Source organism: Cydia fagiglandana, chromosome 8 (genome assembly GCF_963556715.1).
Source record: "Cydia fagiglandana chromosome 8, ilCydFagi1.1, whole genome shotgun sequence".
Lineage (NCBI taxonomy): Eukaryota > Metazoa > Arthropoda > Insecta > Lepidoptera > Tortricidae > Cydia > Cydia fagiglandana.
Genome location: NC_085939.1, coordinates 11,059,562 through 11,083,468, shown reverse-complemented (window position 1 = coordinate 11,083,468; position 23,907 = coordinate 11,059,562). Strand labels below are relative to the sequence as shown.

At 38.8% G+C, this 23,907-nt stretch overlaps 1 protein-coding gene across 1 annotated transcript in view; it reads right to left on the bottom strand.

The window, feature by feature from the left end:
• The window catches only part of LOC134666655 (protein kinase C-binding protein NELL1-like), a 68,029-nt gene that overhangs the window by 19,503 nt on the left and 24,619 nt on the right, over window positions 1–23,907 (bottom strand). Inside the window, exon 2 of the mRNA XM_063523881.1 lies at window positions 9,195–9,302. Coding sequence (XP_063379951.1) covers window positions 9,195–9,302 — 108 coding nt within the window. The remainder of the gene's footprint in view (window positions 1–9,194; window positions 9,303–23,907) is intronic.

Here is a 23,907-nt window from a genome sequence, read left to right as displayed (position 1 = left end):
AGTAATTAGTCTGACTCACGCTTGATCGACGACCCTGATCACGAGTGATCCTATAAGGGTTCCGTTCCGTTTGTCTTTTGAGGTACGGAACCCTAAAAATAACTTAGGGTTTATTTTCATATGTAGGTACATTAAGGCATATTTCATCCCCAGAATATTTCTGCATTATGATTATTGCGATTCATATCATCGCCAATATTTACTGGCACGCGCCTGCGACGGTTTCAACAAGCATGTAATAAAGTGCGCAATATAGTGAGGTTTAAATCACGGGGGAGAAGTGAACTTTATCCCACGACACGAGTGAGGGACACTAATCGCTCGGAAGGGACGAGTTCGCGAAATGCGGTCAGTGCAGTTGATTTCACGACTTATAAATTTCACTTATGCGACTTCCTATTAACGCGATGCAGGGATTATTCAATTGGCTTTGATATTTCCTCATTGTAAGCGATTATGCTGATAGATGGGTGACCTTCCTATGTAGTGTTATCATAATTACTTCATGTCATCCGAGAGTTTCAGTAAGATTGTTTAGTACACTGCCGTGTCTCGCGGTATGTTGCGTTATCTTCTTGGTTAGTAGGTTTTTTTAACCTTACATCAGGTTCTGAAACTGGTTGCTTTAATTAAATCTCATCTCAAGAATAGGTATCTCCCTAAATTAGCATTTTTATGTTGCATTTACCTATCTACATAACTTATTAAAACTAAGAAAACGGATTATATCGCCTATAATGAATTTATAATACTTATACAACCCGATAATAACAACGTGTGCTAGAATTGTTGAATAAAATTGAGGCTACGCCGTAGCGGCCGTAGCAGAACATGTTTAGTCAGAGCCGCTACACACTATCCCCCTTATTCATAAACGTTTACTAAAGTTGACAAGCCGATAATAATCGTCCCTTTCCGACGTATTGGTATGATGGAAAGGGACAAACGATTATTATCGGCTTGCTAACTTTAGTAAACGTTTATGAATAAGGGGGTATGCGTGTGGATAGTTTGCGTAGCAGGCACTATTTCATCCACTATTTATCTATAGTACTTACACACATTCCAGTAGATGACGACATAGTTCCCAAGTTCCCCGTCTAGAGTTCGATGACTCCGGGCAGCCATGAGACACCTCTATATAAGCACCTCTACCTACGCAGCATTCGGGGTTCGAGGAAAACGGCGAAATTCCGGGAACTGAGCAAATACGGAGTTGCGTAAGCCATTACAATATCAATTTCAGTGTTATTACAGTCTCCGAGCCGGTCCGATAATGTAATCTAATACGTTTTAGCTAACTTGAGTTTCAATATTGAGTTATACTACCTTTTTAGGATTCCGTAGTCAACAGCCCTTATAGTTTCGTCATGTCTGTTTGTCTGTCTGTCCGTCCGCGACATTGCTCAATTGGTCCTTAGTGCTAAAATAATCAAAACCAAAATATTACTTTGCTAATCCGCGAAAATTCATTTCTTTCTTTTAGCGGATTAGCAAAGTAATATTTTGGTTTTGATTAATATGGATTTCCGCAAAGTAACGCCTGATTCTATTCACTAGTGCTGAAATAGTTTCCTAGTTAGTGGGAGCATGTGCCAATAAAATAATAATAATAATAATAACCAGCAACTTGCCCTCCTATACGGCCTTGTGGACCGTGAAGTGCCGTACTACAAGTACTCACCTGCGCCAGTTCTCGAAAATGGTCGTGCCACGCTCTATTGGGATCGATCTATCATCACTGACAGGACTATTGTAGCCAATAAGCCTGACATCGTGCTGATAGATCGATCGCAGCGCCGGGCTGTGCTCGTCGACGTCACCATCCCCCATGATGAGAATCTCGTGAAGGCCGAGAAGGACAAGTCCAGCAAGTACCTAGACTTAGCTCACGAGATAACCGCCATGTGGGATGTTGACTCGACGATCATTGTTCCTATAGTCGTGTCAGCGAACGGTCTCATAGCGAAGAGTCTCGACCAACACCTAGAGAGACTCTCGCTAGGTGGTTGGATCAAGGGTCAGATGCAGAAGGCGGTAATTTTGGACACGGCGCGTATAGTACGTCGATTCCTCACTCTGCGGCCCTGACCACCGGCAGCTTGGGCCCTGCCCCGCTGCCGGCGGCACCCTAGGTTAGGTTTTTTATAATGTGTTTATAATTTTTTTTTATTGTTTGTAAGTTATTTTATATTTTACTTTTATATCCATATTATAATTAACCTAACTTAAGAAGAAAAATAAATAAAGAGTATAATAATAAAATGCTTTATTGCACACTACAAAAGAAATGGTACAAAAGTATGAACAGGTACAAATATGTAGGTAACAACAGGCGGACTTATCGCTAAACAGCGATCTCTTCCAGACAACCTTCAGATAGTGAGAAGGCGAAACAAATTCAAGTTAACGGGTGGTGCGAAAATAAAACAAATAATAAAAATAAAATAAAATACATATACTACAAATATAAGAAATAAAAATATACTACATTTATTACTATATAAACATTATATAAATAACAAATAAATATATAGATGACAAAGGAGGCTATAAAACAATAAGGAGTTAAAAAAAAAATGAAAAATTTATGAAAGAGACAAATAATGATTCCTAAAAAAACCTATTTCCATGAATAAAACCAATACCTGTAGGTACGTCAATTGTTAATTATTATATGTACTTACTTAATACATACATAGTTAACCAATACATTTATAAAACCCCATTATCAAATATTTATCTATTTAAATATAAATTCGGGCCCGCAAAATTTTAATAATAGTAAAAAATTTAATTTGAACCTGATGTTAGCGGGGAGATAATAAATGAAAGTGTATAGACTCTTCTCTAGCGTTTTTCTACATCTCCCCTCCGCAATTTTAGTTTTATATTTAATATCAATTTGTTTACGCGGGTGGCATGAGAATAAGGCCAAGTCACCATTATCTGAAGAGCTACAACTTCTAAGCGTATTATGCAATGACTAGAGAAGTGGGGGATCTTTGCAGAGTGGTATTTACCACCCTCCAATGATGCATCGAGGGGTAAAAGATTCGTATGAAATTGTTTCATATTTCACTTGACTGTTGGTTGAATGATATTGGAGTAAGATAGTCTTGGGGTGACTAACAATAGCTGCGCGTGTTACCTTGCGACCGTTATAAAACTAAATAAGAAGAGATTTATTATTAAACGGGAATATTTTTTTACGCGTTTTCACAGTTACTTAAAATAAATTAGGTACCTATTGCAAAAGGTTCGGAATGTTTATTAAACGCTTCAATTCAACTCTATAGAGGTTTTACCGGAAAACGCTTTGCGGTAAAACCCCAAGCTAGACGGACCGACGATCTGGTCAAGATCTCTGGAACGCGCTGCTTAATTGCTTGTGGGCGGCGCATGGCCTATTGTTGTGAAAATCCTTGTCCAGCAGTGGACGCCTATCGGTTAAAACAATAAACAGAACAGACAGTGATTGATGATTTGAGTGATTTTTTTAATAATTTAAGAAAGAAGATAATTTATATCGCACAAACTCATATTAAATGAAATCAAAACAAATTGTCATTTATTGCCGTATTTAACACGGGGCAATAAAACTGCGCATTAAAGTTTAGCCGACCCCACCGTGTTTTGGTTTAATTAAAGCACCCCGATATCAATCCAGCAAATATTTGCTCAGCTTGTGTCAACACATGCAACAAACTTCCCGCGGAGAATTTATTTATTGCCAATCGTTTAAGACTTGCACACACTATTGACAGTTAAATGGGGTGTTGGTGTGAGTCGAGAAGATTAAAATGGAACTAGTTATTATAGGGTTACGATACTATAAAATAAATCCAACTGTCGCTTTCCTATACTCTATCAATATTTACCAAAATGTCCATAATACTTTTTACAAGCAATGGGAGATGTTATCTCTTATTCAATTTGTCAGTTCTCTATCGAGAGGATGAAAGATGACGTAATCAAAGTTATAATAAATGCAAATTGCTAACATAAAACTATATAAGTACAATATAACATTGTGAAAGTTAGTTGGCTCTCACCGCATAAAATCTCGGCGAATCTCGTCTAAAAATTCACTTTAACAATTCATCCCCTACACCCCTTATTGGCGCTGTGCCAAAAGAAAACTGAAATGTTACAAATGCACTGTGGCACAGGTACAGTATAGCGAATTTCAATTGTAAAGTGAATAAATTAGGTTGTTGAGGCGATCATTTTAAACAGGGGTATCGTAGGGGTGCGCCGTTTTCCGCGTGATTTCACAGCGAGCTCGGAGAGCGGCCCGCCTGCGCCGAGATCACCGATGTCCATTGACGCGCGTGAACATTGTGGGCAAAAGGCTATATGTAAGTAGATAAAGATAATTGCCGTCAACCCTTTGTGGAAAAAAATATTTTCATATTCACGAGTTCCTGGGAATACAAGCCAGTCTGTTACAGTAAAATAAAAAGTACGATTGTTTTAGTAAATCGATCGAGGCGTCAATAGGTACTTCAGTAGGTGTTGTGAATATAATAGTTGGCTTTCTTGTTTCAGTATTGCAGTTAAATGTTCTTTCTTCAAGCTGTCAAAACAATTGACCACTATGGAATTTATACGAAACACAGAACAAATGACGTAATCGCCAAGTTACGTAAGTATCTACTCTTTATAATTCTATCCAATCTATTGATAGAAATTGAGTCAAAAATAACTGTTATCTTCTAATTTCTAATCATTTTCACTGCTTTATTTCGTACATGGTGTAACATGACATATTTTAAATACGGTACCTAAACATCTCTATTATCTTAAAATAAGAAAGGTCATTGGTATCAGTTCTATGGACACCCTTGCCAATAATGTATTTTTCCCATATCTTTTAAGTATCATGACTATCATGAGCCATTGCATAAATTGCAAAACTTCCACAACTGGACTTATGTATTACTGCTCGCATAATAGTTACTGCAGTGACACATGATGTATTGCGGCGTTGGAATCCAAACAGTGGGCCGCCTCGTTCACAAAGCGGCCGCCGCGCCGCTTGTCACGCCTGCCACCGCAACGCGAGCATTCCATAATCTGGCCCGGCCTCTGACAGCTCTACAATGCACGCTCGTGTAAACATTAATATTGCTATATCATGTCAAAAGCATACTCCTATGTTATGGTTCATCTTCTGCCCGGTTCGATAAACCATAACGACAATAGAATGGGCAAGAAATGGCTGACTATTGGGCGATAAGGACCGCCATATTGAAAGTCGTTTGTTTGACTAGGTTATTAATGGGCGTCATAGAAAGTTTATAGGCAAAAATATACCAATAGGATCTGTTATATATGAGTACATTTCTATTAACAGATTATATATTAGATAAGTAGGTATAGGTAGTATATATATGTTAGATAAGTAGGTACATAAAGAAAAGCATGAAGACAAGAAGAGGAAAATAAGACGTTTATATAGTTAACCATTGATTCTTCTTGGCTTAAAATGAAACTTCCATCCCCAAACTAATTCTTTGCGAAACGATAATGCCCTATTTCCTGCACCAGACAACGCTGCCTTTGACATCTGACACTCGCTCAAGGCGAGACAATATGGCTTAGACTCGATCCCCCAAATTAGTGGCAGCGCCGTCGCCCTTCAACAATTATGCGAGTGCGCGCAACGCGTAATGGTGCGGATTACGTTACACGTAAGTGAATCGAGACAAATTGACGAGTCGCCTTATCGGGTTCATCTTACGGTCGCTTAAAACGCAACCCTTAATTCTTTGACACAGAGCTGCTTTTCAGCTAAAACTTTCAGATAGATGTCTACCCAGGTACTTAAAGATGGTGAAAGGTACCTATTATACCAGCCCAAATGCATTAGGACTTCTAATCGATAGGGCAGCCATAAAAAGAAACTCGATAGGTAGATAGCCTTGGTACCCAAATAAAACTGACGTTATTGACGCGTGTAGGTATCAATGAATACAAACATCAAAGAAAAAAACACACATTCATTACACTTAATGGTATTTACACACCGAGCCTGTTAAATTATTTTAAAAATAGCAATGACTCGGAAAACACTTATTTTTGGATAAATCAATCGTGTATGACTGTATTTATTGATTTTGTCTTTTAGCTAGCCTTAAATATAATAATTACAGACACGATGGTATAATTATCGTTACTGTCAGTACCCGAGGAACCGTGTATTTCCTAGTGGATCATTGCCCGGGACGGGCCAACGTAAGCCCGAGGGATTACTTACATTTCATTTACGGGCTCGCGCGACAAATCGAAACCACCCGAGTGGAGTTAACTGACCTGCTGCTTAGTGAAATGTTTTTATCTTAACTATAGCGTAGCTAGGCTTAACTGTTTGCGAAGATACACGATCTACCAATAAAACCAATTTTGGCACCTTGAAAGCGATTATTCAGCAAGTAGGTACCTACCTAATTAACATTAATTACCTAATTAACATACTTTTCACAACTTAAATAAAAAGCTCCGCGTCATTCTCGAAAAACTAGGATAAGTTTTGATGAATAATAATACAATGCAATAGTAATGTTGTTGTTTTTTTCTCCCCAGTACAAAAGCACCCTAGCTAGTGAACCGCACGAGCAATTTCCTTCACCACAACATCTCCATCGTCTTTTCAACGTCAAATTGCAAATGTCAGAGCGAAAGGGAAAGCACAATAGCCCCCTCGGTCGACCCTCGCTATCGGTCGGAGCAAAAGATTCGAACACGCTAACATTTTAAAACACGCCATAACGTCCGTTTTCTATTCGCGCGTATAATTTACACAAGAAGTCCTGACATTTGGAGGGTGTCTACCCATACTGCATTTGAGGAGCGTCTTTTCAAAAGGGCTTAGGTAGTTCAATTATTTTTTTTTTTAACTGTAAACGCAGCTTTGTTTAAAATATAAAATTACGTTTATCCTAGTTTATCTAAAGAGGTTCACATGTCAAAGTTCGGATCGACTGCTACGTGCAACCACCAAAATTGCTTTTGGATTTAACAATGCTCACTACAAGTATATCGAACCCATTATCCACCAAAGCTATATATTCTTATCATTAGATGAGTGGGTAGAAAGAAAACGGATATTAGGTAGATAAAGAAATGTATGTACCTATTGCCATGACATTTAAGTGAACTTGTTGTCATTACAATAACGAAAATAAAATACTAATTTCGTATCTAAATACTAATACTAAAACCTTGCAAAAAAATTTTTCTTGATTTCCCGAAAAAAAGTTTACAGTGGAATAAAACAAGTAGTTATAGGTCTACTGCTAATTCAGGCGGTTGGGAAGAAGTTACTATAGGTAATTAACCAGTTGATTACGATGTGGTTGAAGGTTTATCTGTATATGACTGATTTATTCTGGGTAAGGGCTATCCTCCTAAGGCACAGCCATACAAGAATAAACTCCAAAATTTGCCAGAGAAATTTTAACCCATATTGTTGGAATAGAGTTTATTTTCTTTTGTTTTTTTAAAATTGAACGAAACAAACAAATGCCACTCTGATCAAATTGAACATGATTTAAATTTCATTGAACTTAAAACTTAACCCATGGTGAAGGCTAGACGTAAGTCCGATAAATACTGTGATCCATCAATGTAAATACTGATCACAATCTCACATTCTGTTCACGCAAGATGGCTACACGACGTGTACTAGTTTAAATTAGTTATAGGTATTATTTCTTCCAGACACAAAAACAATTAGCTAATAATTTTAAAATTGTACAAATGTAAGAAATTTGAAGGTAAAAAGGTTAAAAAGGCAAATAGGCGCGCCTTGGTAGACTTTCACTAATGGGCGCCGCCCGTGCTCGTTCCGCGTAAGTGGAATGGAATTGCACCTAAAATGGATTGCACTGCACCAATATGAGCCGTGTTTACGATCCATTACGCAACGAGTATGTGATGCGACGCGACAACGTATTTTTTATTCCATTACATTATATACACGCATTATATTCCAAACATCAATCAATTAAGTTAGGTGAGGTTAGGTTAACCTACCTACTTGGTTAGCAATTGTCGGAAAAGTTTCACAATACGCAATTAGAAATAAGATTATTCAAACCATTAATTTGGGGTTATTATATAAGTAATATATGTTTATATAAATAAATATATATATGAATACGTTTAATATACGGAATATACTTAAATGCGTATGTCCTAACTGACTGACTGAGAAACGCCGTCGAAACTACAAAAGCTGGAAAGTTGACGCATCAAGTTTCATCTCGCTGAAATTACTTTTCTTGTATTTTATTAAAATGCAATAAAAAGATATTTTAATAAAATACAAGAAAAGTAATTTCAGCATTTTTAAACATTCTTTCTCCAACGGGGTTTAAATGGGGTTGACAGTTTGTAACGGGAATGATTTGAGTAGGTAAGGGACTTCAAATTCGTAGGAAGACAAAATATATAATAGACAGGAAGAAAAGTATTTACAGTGATTTTGAAAATGTATCCACTATAAATAGGGTTAAAAAGGGGTTGAAAGTTATTCTGAAAACTCTTACTAACCTGTACCTACAATGCCATGGCTACAATACAGCCCATAAATCAAAGCGCGACCTGACTGAAGGTAATCTACGAGTTTAATCTAGATAGAAGGAAAACAAACTGCTGAGGGCGACCAGGGCACACGGCTCAGGGCTTTGACCCGCCTAGAAAAATGTCGGCCTGGCTGGAAACAGCTGGCACCTTCAAGATTGCAGAGAATGACGTAGGTAAATTAAATGTTAGTGCTGGTTGTTTGAATAAATAAATGCTGATTACTCATGGGAGCTTGGGGTCCGCTTGACAACTAATCCCAAGAATTGACGTAGGCACTAGTTTTTACAAAAGCGACTGCCATCTGTCCTTCCAACCCAGCGGGGAAACTAGGCCTTAATTATATATATTTGTCAGCAATAACATTCAGAATACTGGTGGGCCTCGACCTATTTTCTTGCTCATGATTGCCGGAAAACCGTCTGTTCTAAGTTCTAGCTTCGCAACTACTAGGTAAGCCCAACAGCATTCTGAATGCATTGTTGTAGGTACTGCACGTTTAACGCATTGTAGGCTCGGAATCTTACACATATTTGTGTATAAATATTGCTCGGTTACCTATGAAAAAATTGAAGTGTGTATGTCTAGAGTATGTAATCCGTTACCTTGCAGGGTGTAGGCGGTGCGCTGCGGCTGCATGCCCGGCGCGACGCTCACGCCGGCGCGCGACGTGTTGTGTAGCGACAGAGCGCCCAGCAGATCTAGCTCGGTGGCTGCAACAACAACATAACACATCTTCATATGTGCACACAAGGTAACTATCTCGGTATGGTCGCGGATGGTCTAGAACACAAAATGATTTAGTGTAATATTTTGCCTATATCGCTTTTAGTCTACATCGCGAACGATCTACGATGTAGAACGTAAAATGACCACCTTTTTTATATCACACAAGTAGGTTAGGTTCGTTAGTTATCTTCAAATGGCCGAAGGCCAAACCGCACAGAATAGGAGCCCCGCGGCAGCGGGGCTCCGTCGACATCGCTAACGTAAAGATAAATCGACGGAAAATGATGTAGGCATTTTGCGTTCTGGACCGTTCGCGATGTAGACTTAAGAGCGATATAGGCAAAATGTTACACTAGTCATTTTACGTTTTAGACCGTCCGCGAATAACCCACTATCTCTCTCTATAGTCTGTATCTTTAGGTATTAAAAAAAGAGTAAACAAAATCTACCCTCAAATGGGTTCTTAAGCTAGTTAAAGGCTAGATGAAAACATTACATGATCAAATAATGTAGGTTAAAGTCAGGTTCAGTGACAGATCCAGGTGGTTTTGTATTTTGTATACCAATAAATGTTATAACTTCCCGAAAATGTACAAATTATTTGTTTACTTTTATTTAAGTACCTAAAGATACAGAGTATAGGTCTCGGTCTAGTGGCTAGGCTCGGCTAATCAATCAAAATTGAGACAGCTCTCCTCTCCTGGCGGTCTAGCATAATATAAGTTGCGTTCTCGCGCGCGAGTCCATACCTACTTGAAGTTGCGCTAGATGTATGGAGTCGCGCGACAGGCTGATCATATGTATTAGGCATATGTATTTAATTTATTGTGTCAGTGTTCCAATAATCAATCATTATAGCCGGGTCCGTGCAGTAAATATTAATGATTCAACGGACGTCTTGTCCTACTTTACGACAATCAATAGAGTCCGAAAAATGGAGAAGTCGCAGACTCGGCCTCGTATTGATCCGTGCTCAAAGAAATTGTTTCTTACGAGTTCACCACTGCACGAGTGCACGTTAGTTCATCGCTGGACCTTCGGCCCGATTCGAACTTTAATATAGGTACGTCAAATATTACGTCTAGATACGATATGGATTAGATATGTCAGTGTCAAAAATGACGTTTCTTCAAACAAAAAGGTCTGTTTTGACACTATATGAATATATCTTTAAAAATATTTGTCGTTCAGCTGTGTATATTTTTGCTCTAGGTAGAATCCCATCAGCATGTGCCACAAGAATATGACCTTATAACGAGTGTAAATAATTAGGTCCGAATTATTAAAATATATTTATTCTAGAGAAAATCCTTGTAGTAATAATAAAATATTCTCGATAAATATAATAGTTTTTCCTTGAACGTGAATTGTCATGAGGCACGTAGCAAGGCGTAGCAGTATCTGCGCGCGTAGCAAATGCTACGACATACGACGATCAACGCCAACATTTATCATTTTATTATCTTTGGTTTAGGTACTTCTCTTCTGCCGTATGTAGAATGAAATAATAAATTAAATGTCGTTTGAAGTAAATATTCACGTTTGTTAATAATGTTTGTGTATTTGCATAACAACGTTAATTGCAAGATAAAGTTTACTCCGCGTATGCGAGATTTTAACGGTATTTTCGGCAGTCATTACTTCCCCATCAAAACATTACAAGCATTATAAAAGTTTTAATAGACAAGAAGTCATTAACACACCACTCAAACAAGTCTCGTAACAGTCGTACCTACATATATACTCATTATTGAAAGCTGCGCGCTCAAGTTCTTACGCGAAATGTTTAAAACAGTGGACTAGTTTAGTAAAGGAGCTAGGTGTGTTAGTAAGTGATGAAGTGCATACAAAGCTCGCTCTTAATCTGTCTTTCACGAGGAAGTGTCACAGATTCCGGCGAGAGCTCTTCTGTCGACAGAAGTGTAGCTCCAATTTACGCCGCCGCAGCACTCAGGGCTGTCCCTCGCTGGATACCAATACATAGATCTAAGATACAGATATATGTATTACCATCTTCCCGCATATCTCTGATGAGGATCGGGGTAGAATGATGATTAACGTGGTACCAACTGTCTAACGTTCTTTCTAGGGATGCCACGAATATTCGGCAACTATTCGGCCTATTCAACCACTTTGCCGAAAATTCGGTATCCGGCCGTATGTTGCCTACTATTCGGCCAAATACCGAATATCTATTGCACCTAAAAAAATCACAAAAAATAACCAAAAATTAGGTATACTTAATATTTAAAATGTATTCCTGGAAAGTGTTTAAATACGTAGGCACGTTTTTGAGCATTTGAATGTTGATTCCAAAATATTTTATTTTTATCATGGGTCTGATTTGATTGACTCTAACTACATACATTCATTAATTATGTTCAACTTAAAAATATATCTTAGCAAACGTTGTGCTTTGCTGGCGAACAGTTTTCGTAATAATTGTGACTCAAAATGTTCGCATGTCATGCCGAATATTCGGTATTCGGCCAAATTCACTATTCGGGGCATCTTTAACTTCTTTCCCGGGACACAAACTATCTCGATACTTTATCCAAACAGTGTATACTGCTAAAACCATAACCAATTGCCGCTAACTATTATAAACCCCATGCCTCCGCCATATCTTGTGATGCCGCTGTGTTACCGAAATCAAAATAGTTTTTACTGTTATTTAAAGTTTACTGTAAGGTCTTAGAGCATTTAATAACTGGAGTGGCCATTAAGAGCTTACCCCTCTGCCGAAAAACTTGCACAATTGTGCAAACTTTTGTATGGACTGACATGGCTATTTGTACGTTACGTACAAATCATGTAGAAATAGCAACACATTTTGACGTCCCCTCCCCCACAAAAATCGGCAGCCTGTTTCGTAAAGAAAATGACAGCGATGGCATATCTTTTCTGAATGCTCTAAGTGTACGGTGCATATGTATACGAGGCCTTAGATGCCTGAAAATAAATACTACTATTCGAAGAGGTTTATATTAGTTTAATAAGATATTTGTGTTGGGAGCCCTACGTGTCGCGAAGTGGGGCGGCAGCGGCGGCTCGCCGGCGACGGCGCGTCTGCCTCCCCAGCCTCCGACGAAACTGTAACGGCGCTCCAGATTACAGAGTAACTATGCGTCTTTGCACATGTTGTCAATCAGTATTACTGTGATTTTTATATTTATTTATTGCATTGTGCATCACGGGTTTAATTTACCTAAGCACCTACCAAAAGTTTTCATTAAGATACTGATGTAAAAACCATTTTGAAATGGAGTAAATGGGTTTTTATCTGCATATCGTCCGATATCATCAGAAATAGTTCATTATTTGTAAGGGAGCAAAGTCGTTGTTTAATATCGTGCTAATATACCCAAGCAAACCAAACATTTCAAAAATTTGCGTTGCGTTGGTAAGGTAAAGTCCAAATGAAATGAAGTATGCTTCAAAATCATCGCTTAAACCACCAATTAACATGAGGAAAGAACTCAAAATTCGCATTTAAATAATTACTTTGCTACTTGAGGATTCTTATCCTGATGCTACATTTTAATAAGTTTTTGAAGAAAGAGAGCTCTTAAATGTTTCCTAATTTAAAAGTATAACTCGTTTACATAATTCCACCCTTTATTAAAAGTTTGATGAAAATGTAAAAAAACATATTATCGAGGCGTTCTCCTCGTCAAGGTAGTGAACTTTTGCGAAACATAATAAGTATAATAAGTTGTATGTACTAGGTATGTCACGAGTTCAACTTCAATGCTTTCACTCCAATAATGTTTCAGTGATCCCTAATATCTCTCGCAAATATTCAGCAGTTGACGTCATTCGACTATTTCGGCTTCATCGTAACAAACATTTGGATCTTACAATCTTTTAAAGCTTTTTCCTTTGCAAAGCTAATACTTTGTTAGTGTCTGAGACGCTGTGTACCTACCTATCGGCTATCAAGCGGCGATACTGGCGAGTTACAGAATACGGATCGTTAAATAGTGTTCTTCACGCGATCGTAAACAATGTCGTTCGGCCACATTCGCCTTTGATAGTGCCTACCCATAATAAACTACAAAGTACGCCGACTTCTGAAAAGATATCCAGACTTTTTACCGACATTTATAACTTCACATTGTAGTTTTAAGATCTGCATTCGCGTAACACGTATTTTAGCTTGAGCAAACGCAATGCATGTGTACTGTGTTGCATTAATGCAATTTATCGGTCGGAAAACGTGAAAATTACGACCGTTTTAAAGCCGACTTAATTCGTTTGCAGTTTCATTGCCATGCCCGCATTTAATGGGTAGAAAAAGCATTTTAGTGTTTCACCTACGAAACAATTCCGTGAAATATTTAGTTACGGTAATTTAATTGGTTTGAGGTCGGAATCCTTCAGTTTATTGCGTCTGTGTCACGCAATGTGGCGCATGAAAGTGGCAGCGGTAAAGGTTTTATTGGATGAAAATAATAGCGGAGGTAATCTATCAAAACGTTTGAAAGCGGGTAATTAGCAGTTCCGTGGAGTTTGGGCGGAACAACGGGTAACCCGCCGCCGACGGAACCCATCACTGCGTGATTAATCAACTCGTGCCTTCAGCAGGGCGTGAGGCCGCTAATAGCTCTTGAAGCGAGCGGTAATTCATACACATGGATGTGTATGATTAATTAAATTTGTACCCGCATTACAGTCAGCATTAAAGTATGTAGAACATTAAGGCCGTTGCAAATTACTTTTGAACACCGTTGGTGTATTGAGATAATATATATCTCTTTTTTAGGGTTCCGTAGCCAAATGGCAAAAAACGGAACCCTTATGGATTCGTCATGTATGTCCGTCTGTCTGTCTGTCTGTCCGTGTATGTCACAGCCACTTTTTTCCGAAACTAATAAGATCTATAAGTACTGTTGAAACTTGGTAAGTAGATGTATTCTGTAAACCGCATTAAGATTTTCACACAAAAAAAAACAATAAATTTTGGGAGTTCCCCATACTTTTTTTTTTTCTATGGATAGGTCTTTAAAAATTATATTGAGCTTTCTAATATAATTTTTTTCTAAACTGAATAGTTTGCGCGAGAGACACTTCCAAAATAAGAGCCCCTCCCCCCCCTGTAACTTCTAAAATAAGTGAATGATAAAACTAAAAAAAATATATGATGTACATTACCATGCAAACTTCCACCGAAAATTGGTTTGAACGAGATCTATAGTTCGTTTTTTTTAGCATTAGAAAGAACTTCGCAGAAGTAAGCTCGTGGTTCCAAATCCGGCACTTTTAGCGGTAATAATTTGAAGTAAATTATATGTATTGACCATGATACATTAGATAATTCAATAAGTATTAACAATTAAGGAGCCTCATAAAAACTGTACGCTTACTTCTGCGGAGTTCTTTCTAATGCTAAAAAAACGAACTATAGTGAGTAGTTTTTTTTTATACGTCATAAATCGTAATTTTATTATGTTACTTGCTCCTACGAAACCCTTCATGGGCGAGTCCGACTCGCACTTGGCCGCTTTTTGTTGTATATGTATATTGACATATCTAGACGTAATATTTGACGTATCTTAAAGTTAAAATCGGGCCTTTAGTTTAAGATTTTAAACCAGTTCCCGGTATCAATTCAGATTGAGCTAAAATTACATCATATTACTTCCGCCATTTACTCTAGTATTTATTCCACGAAAGAAATCTGCAATTTATCCCACCCTCAACAGAATAAAAAGGCTTTTTCTATTCGTTAAATAGATTTATATAGGTAGAGGTCGTTCAATTTGTTTTTTCCTGTTTTTAGAGAACGCGGCTATGCATGAAAAATAACCAATATAACCATGTCCACTTAGCGTTAATATTAGTAGCAGCCTAATAAAAAATGCAGTGCTTATAAGTAAAACTGTTCTGTTTTTAGGGTTTCGTAGCCAAATGGCTAAAAACGGAACCCTTATGGATTCGTCATGTCTGTCCGTCTGGTAAACTTGGTAAGTAGATGTATTCTGTGAACCGCATTGAGAATAGAAAAAAAAAACAATAAATTTTGGGGGTTCCCCATACTTAGAACTGAAACATCTGAATGAAATCGCTAACAAATGTGAACTCTATGTAGTACTGGTGAATAAAACTCAAAATATCATGACCAAATATATTTAGATGCGAGGTCTGCAAGGTAAGTTTACAATTTCTATTCGAATTTTATAATTAACGCTACAAATTTGAATTTCGAATTTTAAACAAGCTCACTGACCAGCAATTTCGGAACTAAAGTTTTTCAATAGAAAGCAGGATGGGTCAATTATACATAGTTCTGCAGACATTTTGGACTAGTCATTGAGTTTTCACTTCTGTCGGCACTCCCGGAGTGCAACCCGTTGTTTTTTTTGGGGTATCTATAGATAGGTCTTCAAAAATGATATTGAGGTTTCTAATATCATTTTTTTCTAAACTGAATAGTTTGCGCGAGAGACACTTCCAAAGTGGTAAAATGTGTCCAACCCCCCCCCCCCCCCCCCCGTAACTTCTAAAATAAGAGGATGATAAAACTAAAAAAATAGGCTCTCCAATATCCAATACCGTCGCAAGTGTCTAAATACATACATAGATTACATAGGTATATTGAGACGACCGTTCTGACCTAGTGGATAGTGACCCTGCCTGTGAAGAAAATGGTCCTTCGAATTACGGTAAGAGCATTTATTTGTGTGACGAGCACAGATACTTATTTGTTCCTGAGTCATCGATGCAAACATGTTTTCTACATATTTAAGTATTTGTACATAGATTTATCGCTGTTTGAATACCCACAACACTAAGCTTAATTTCTTTAGCTTACCATGAGACTTAGTCAATTTGTGTAAGAATTTCCGTATAATATTCATTTATTTATATTAGTTGTAACATTAAAATATCGATACTGGTAATGTAAAAATGTCCTAATCTAAAAAAACATACACTTGGGGATATTAAGGTACGTACGCAATGAAACCGATATGATATCAAAAGGGCATTCGAGTGGAAGGCGATCGAGTAGCAAGGGTTAATAACAATTAACTGAAGTCCCTGCGGTAACCCGACCGGGCGCGTGCCTGAAACCTGCCCGGACTGCATGACCAATATGACCATACGCCGTCCACCTGTCACACAGGGTAAAGACAAAAAAAAACTACTTTTCGTTACTCAAAACTAATTTTTAACAGACTTAAAAATTCCAAAAGGAGGAGTTTCTTAATTCGGTTGTACCTAAGTATTTTAACAGACTTTTTAAAATAGGAGCAGATTACCAATTCGACAATTTATATAAGACAACGGGACGACACTAGGGCACTACAGTGTTGCTACTTTTTAATTTCTACGCTTTTTTGCCAGATTGTAACTACAATTACGAGTATTGTGTAGTTGTTAGATAATACACACTTATGGTCATAAAACTCATAAATAATTGTAATGACCTTACATACTTTTTTTGTGAAGTCTGTTATTTATGAATTTATGATATTAAAAATAACCTATCTTAAACTGCCTACTAGATTTTTTTTTACCTCCTGGTCAAAACATAACGTTTTCCACTAATTATTTACTATATAACCCATTATATTGGAAAATAAAAAAAAATTGGGAATAAGATAATTTTTAAGAAAAAAAAACCGACTTCCATAGGGGCCGGTGAAAGATTATTGTAGATGGTACACTACGTAGAAAAGGAGGTAAAACCACCCACTTTTCTACTAGCATTTCGCTTCTGTAATGCATTTATGCGTTAGAGGGAGCAAGTGATATTGCTATCTTATTCTACCGCATGGCTGCGTCCCTTGGGGTGGCCGGCGTTGGCCCATCCTGTAGAGGAGCCATAAGGGTCGTAGTTCTAGCCTAACCTAACCCACTTCTCAGATAGCAGTTCGGTTCTGTACTTATTCCTTTTTCTAACCATGTTAAAAATCTGGGCGTGATCATAGATCAAACTCTTTCATGGATTCCGCAGATCAGTGAGGTGAGCAGAAAGATCTTTGCTACGGTTGGTTCCCTACGTCGAATTCGAAACTTCTTGCCCCTCGCCACTAAAATTGCGCTTGCTCAGTCTCTCCTCCTGCCAATTTTAGACTATGCAGACATTTGTTATTTAGACATTACTGAAGAGCAATTGAACAAACTTGAGCGACTTCAAAATGTTTGCATTAGGTTTATTTTCGGGTTGCGCAAATTCGATCATATATCAAGCTTTCGTTCGCAGCTTAAGTGGTTGCCTATCCGTTTCCGTCGCAACATACATATTCTTTCCCTCCTGTATGTAACGCTGTTTCATCCCAATACTCCTTTTTATCTCAAAACTCAGTTTAAATTTCTTTCCTCCATTCGTTGCTAGCAAAATCTGCTACTGGTTCCCCCTCCTTCTTCTTCAAAATTTTACATTAACTCTTTCAGTTTTCGCGCTGTCCGGCTGTGGAATGCTCTGCCTATTGATATCAAACGTGCTAAATCACTCTCTATTTTTAAAAGCCTCTTAAAAAATCATTATTTGTCTCTTTCATAAATTTTTCAATTTTTTTTTAACTCCTTATTGTTTTATAGCCTCCTTTGTCATCTATATATTTATTTGTTATATATTATGTTTATATAGTAATAAATGTAGTATATTTTTATTTCTTATATTTGTAGTATATGTATTTTATTTTATTTTTATTTTTATTATTTGTTTTATTTTCGCACCACCCGTTAACTTGAATTTGTTTCGCCTTCTCACTATCTGAAGGTTGTCTGGAAGAGATCGCTGTTTAGCGATAAGTCCGCCTGTTGTTACCTACATATTTGTACCTGTTCATACTTTTGTACCATTTTTTTTTGTAGTGTGCAATAAAGCATTTTATTATTATTATTTGTATGTCTTTTCCATATCTCGGGACCATGGGGTCCCGGACCTTTGGGAGGCGTACGTGGGGCCGAAGCCAACAGCGCAGAGGCCCTTTAAGACACTTTAATCTAAAAGCAAGGGATACACATGGCGGATACCATCCCCGTACGCACAATGTGATACATCCGGAGATGGTCCCCGCCAGGTGTAAAGACTATTGCTTGCAGCACTTTTGTGCTGCGATGGGAACTAAGGTCATGGGCTATAGATTTGAAAGTTGGATGGACTGGATAATGGGCTATGGGAGAGACTAGCGGACACCTGCCGTGACAATCAGTCTCAAAATTGTATAAGACAGGTGGTGACTCGCCAACTCATTGAGTGGGCCCCGCAATGGCCGCACGCACAGTGCGACAACAGGGCAACACTTTGGAGCGGCTGTGAGGTTGTCGAGAGGTGAGTCTGCGGTAGCCAGATCCCGGTAATCCGTTCAAGGGCCGCCGGCGTTATGACATTTTACACTTCCAACCTGGAGCATAGGTCCCGCTCTTGCGACTCCACTCTGGCCGGCCAATCAAGGCAAGCACAGAGGTGAGGGCCAGATGACAGGGCCCTCTGGAATAGGGGTCCGCGGTGTCGCCACTCACCGTCAGCTCGCCACAAGCTGCCCCCGCGGGTTTATTATTATTATTATTATATTATTCTGTGAAGTGGGAGGCCTATGTTCAGCAGTGGACGTCTTATGGCTGAGATGATGATGATGATGATGATTATTCTGTGAGGGTCGCAGTTCAAACCTAACCTAACCCACTTAATGGCGCATTCGGTGTGGTGTACGGGGGTTTAAGCGGGAAGGGCTAGTAAGATTGGCATCATCATACTTTATACCTACATTTTAAGATAGGTAATCATAGTGGTTTATTCAGTTAAGGTATCATAGTGGTTTCCGGGTTAAGGTCCGGGTCCGATTCCGGGTCCGAGTCCGGGTCCGAGTCCGGGTCTGAGTCCGGGTCCGAGTCCGGGTCCGTGTTCGGGTCCGAGACCGGGTCCGAGTCCGGATCCGAGACCGGGTCCGAGTCCGGATCCGAGACCGGGTCCGAGTCCGGGTCCGAGTCCGGATTCGAGTCTGGGTTCAAATCCGGATCCGACTCTAGGTCCGGGTCCGGGTCCGGGTCCGAACCGGATCCGGGTATGAGCCCGAGTCCGGGTCCCAGTCCAAGTCAAAACCGAAATTCGTAATCACCAAACGTGTACCATGCGTCGTTGAAGAGTTCTGTTCTGGTCATCATCAGCAGTTCCACTTCATCAAATGCGACAGTTTTTAATGTAAATGCTTGTTTTTATGATGAAAATACAAAAAAATCTATACGTATGCCATTAATATTTGAGGAGTTCCCTCGATTCCTTATGGGTCCCATCATCAGAACTCGAGCTTGACAAAAATGTGGCTTAAAAACTTAACTTGCTTAACGAACACAACGAAGAGGAAAAATCGCCAAACGTAAACTATGCGTCGTTGAAGAGTTCCGTTCTGATCATCATCAGCAGTTCCACTTCATCAAATGCGACAGTTTTCAATGAAAATGCTTGATTTTCTGATGTAAATACAAAAATCTTTATACGCATGCCTTTAATATTTGAGGAGTTCCCTCGATTCCTTATGGATCCCATCATCAAAACTCGAGCTTGACAAAAATGTGGCTTAAAAACTTAACTTGCTTAACAAACATAACGAAAAGGAAAAATCGCCAACCGTGAACTATGCGTCGTTGAAGAGTTCCGTTCTGATCATCATCAGCAGTTCCACTTCATCAAATGTCACTTTTTTGGATGTATATGCTTGATTTGTTGATAAAAACCCAAAAATCACTATATGTATGCCTTTAAGATTTGAGGAGTTCCCTCGATTCCTCATGGATCCCATCATCAGAACTGGGTTTTGATAAAAACGGGACCAATCTGTATGCATATACATTCAATCAAAAAAAGAATTTTCAAAATCGGTCTAGTAATGACGGAGATATGGAGTAACAAACATAAAAAAAAATAAAAAAAATAAAAAAAAACATACAACCGAATTGATAACCTCCTTCTTTGAGATTTGGAAGTCGGTTAAAAAGAGGGTGTAATATTATGTCAAGTATCAATAATAATTTTTAAGAAAAAAAACCGACTTCTAAGGGGGCTGGTGAAAGATTATTGTAGATGGTGCACTACGTAGAAAAGGAGGTAAAACCACCCACTTTTTAACCGACTTCCAAATCTCAAAGAAGGAGGTTATCAATTCGGTTGTATGTTTTTTTTTATTTTTTTTATCTAGTAGCATTTCGTTTCTGTAAGGGTCGTAGTTCTAGACTAACCTAACCCAGTTCTCTAATAGCAGTTCGGTTCTGTGAGGATCGCAGTTCGAACCTAATCAAACCCACTTTTCTAGTAGCATTTCGTTTCTGTAAGGCTCGCAGTTCTAATCTAACCTAACCCACTTTTGTTCGGTTCTGTGAGGATCGCAGTTCAAACCTAACCTAACCCACTTAACGGCGCATGCGGTGCGGTGTACAGGGGTTTGAGCGGGAGGGGCTAGTAAGACTGGCATCATCATACTTTATACCTACATTTATGGTAGGTAATCTAGTGGTTTATCATATTGGTTTTCCGGGTAGGTTTAAAATAAAAATACTTTCCACTGAGTTACCGAGTTTAATGTTTAATTTAACCAACGCCACGTATAGTTACCTAAGTATACCTACCTACACCTTCGTCCAGTGGTAGGTACGTTTCAATGACAGGTCAGACGCAGGTGCCAAGCGCCGCGATAACGTTCCATACCGCATATTCGCCGATGGCGTGAGATTTGTTGAATATAGATAGCCTTAAAAGGCAATATTTATACCTTATCGGAATTAGGTCATTTACAAAGTTACCAAAATGACATCAGTCGTATTCCGGTTTGCTTCATCTTATCTACCTACAGGCGTGTTATAAGCTTTTAACTAACTGTAGGTTATTTTTCGCTTGTGTTGATTTCATGCCAAAAATGGACACTTACAAAGTCAGGAAGACAGTTAATTTTCATCACACTTGCTCGAAAAAGATCTTGTTTCATGCAGGTATATCTACTGAAGGACACAGGCCTATATTGTTCCCTCGGGAGTTATGGATTGTGAAAAAAAGCTATATTTCGCTACGTCACATGGGAGCCAGGGTAAAAAATTTATTCACTGACTTTTGTGTTACCAAAACAATATTCTTGTACTCGTAGTAACTAAATGGCCAAGCCATATATTTTGACAAAGATGTAGAGTTTGTGAAGTTATTAGGGATTGTAGCGTTAGGGCGTGTAGAGTTATTACGTTATTAGAAGCTTGGCTCTAGAGAGATCTGATAACTTTTTGACAGTGCGAACCCTATGGTCGTCTTGGCAACATGAAAACGTCTAAACGAAATAATAGTTATTTGTTTTACAAGGGGGCAAAGTTGTTGTTTAACCGCTCGTGCTAATATTGATACTCGAGCAAGCGAAAGATTCCAAAATTGAACCACGAGCGTTGCGTAACTGTAATGCCATACGATAAATAAATAACCAGCAAACATAAGAAAACAACTCAAAATCTGCATTTGATTACTTTGCCTCACATGTGAATAAAATGCAACTTTGCTATCAGGTTTTGAAGTGCAAAGTAAGCCTTTCCAAGCTGGTGTGGTGAAAATAAATATTTTTCCTAAACGTCTTAAACAGCTCAATGTGCCATACCGCTAGGGTACGCTAATTATCGGTCACACATGTCAACGGGTAAGCGGTTTAGTCCCAATATCAAGAAAGAATTACTCACTCGGAACACGTATAAAAACCTAATCGAAAGCTAATAGCGGCGAGTCCCGCGACATATGTCAAGCGCGTGCGCCCCTTCGAATACATTTTTTATGCCCGACAGCTACTCCTTGCGCGGCAAACTCTATGGGCCGGTACAGACAGAGTGCAACCTGAGGGCTTCCCGCGAACCACGTTCGACGTGTTGCTTCTCTGTCGCACTTGTAAATTCGTACGTAAGTGTGACAGGGAGGCAACGCGTCAAACGTGGTTCGCGGTAGGCCCTCTGTTTGGGAATTGCACGTCGACGTTGCAGTTCCCATACAAGTTAAAGTCGGGTTGCAGTCCGTCTGTATCGGGCCTATGAAATGAAAATCTTTATTTCAGGCAACTAGTGGCCCAGATTTAAATATTTAACTTAAAAGTAGGTATTACGCAACTCCGCAGTGTCAGGGAGCCGGCCGCGGAACCGCCAAACTTCTCCTTGGTGAAGGTTCAGTCGGATCGCTCACCACTAATGAATTAAAATTCGCATTGTGTTGAGATTGCAACTTCGCGACCCTCAGGATGAACCCGGTCTTTCGCCTATGTATATGCATAATATATAGTTCCCACCAAGTAGTCAAAGAAAGATTCAATGGGATGATAAAAACATTGTATTTTGGTAATACTTATAATAGAAGTACTTAAGTGAAATGTACCGCCAACCAGGCCACTAGGTACCGTCAACAGCAGAAGTTGCTAAGCGGGCCACATTATTGTAAAGAGAAGAAGAGCGTGTCAAGGTAATTTTGAACACCTCGCTCGCTTAGAAACTTCCGCTGCTGACTGTACATGAAAATAAACACTTAATGAAATCACACCTCAAATCTAAGAACGAACGGTGTCCAGTGACGATCGCGCGATGTTGCGAAACAATCGAATCTCGCGACACGATACGTCGTCAGCATAAGACGCCGAACGGTATTTCAATTCCAATCTAGTTAGTGATTGACTGATTGACAAAGGGTTTTAACTTCGTTTTGCTATGGTCACCCCTATTACTATTACAAATTTCTAACCTTAGGTATTTAACATTTTTTTACGAAATAAGAAAGAAAATGAAATATAACTTATAAAAATTCGTTGGTATTTGAAAATGAAAAAGCTCGTGCAAGTAAAATGAATGTTAGAAAAGCTGTTGAAATATGTAAATTTAATCACTTAAGCCAAGTAAGACGAAAGTGTTGTGTAAATTTGTTGTCATATTATGCATGCGGGATTTTGGAATAATGAAGTCCGTTAATAAGCTAGAAGTAAGTAAGAGGGTGGCCGCGGCCCGGTGGCTGGCAGGTGGCGGTCACGGCCCGCTGCGGCCCCCGTGCCATATCGTGCCGCACGCCGCCGCCGCGCCGCACGGTACCCGCGAACCGCGTACGCGGCTGGTGCGCGACATTACTAATTTAGACACATGTTCAAAGAGTTTCGTTTTGGAACGCGTTTCGGCAACGCACAAGTAGGTATTCCAAATGTTTAACAACTCTCAAACACAAAAAAACACACGTCCAGAATGAAGCAATAAGACAGATTATAAAACTATGACAACCGTAAAATGTGACGTTACGCACTGTTACGTTAGGTTAGGTTTGTACTTTTGAGTACAAAAAAAAAATTAAAAATACAAAGCTCATCACCATTGACTCAGTAGTTCCGACGTTAGGGTAAATACTAACTCATGAGTAACTTACATGGATAAAAATATAAGTACTAGTATATAGTTGTACATACCTATAGATAATAATTAAATAGTATAGTACCTATAGCAGTAGTGCTTTCCCTTTGATCTTGCCCGGTAAAAAGTTAATTAAGTACTCATATTATGTATTAACTGTCACCTAACTGTAACCTGTGATGACGAAATAAATTATAATTACTCATATGAGTTCTATAGGTATTAACTCTCTCACCCGACGCA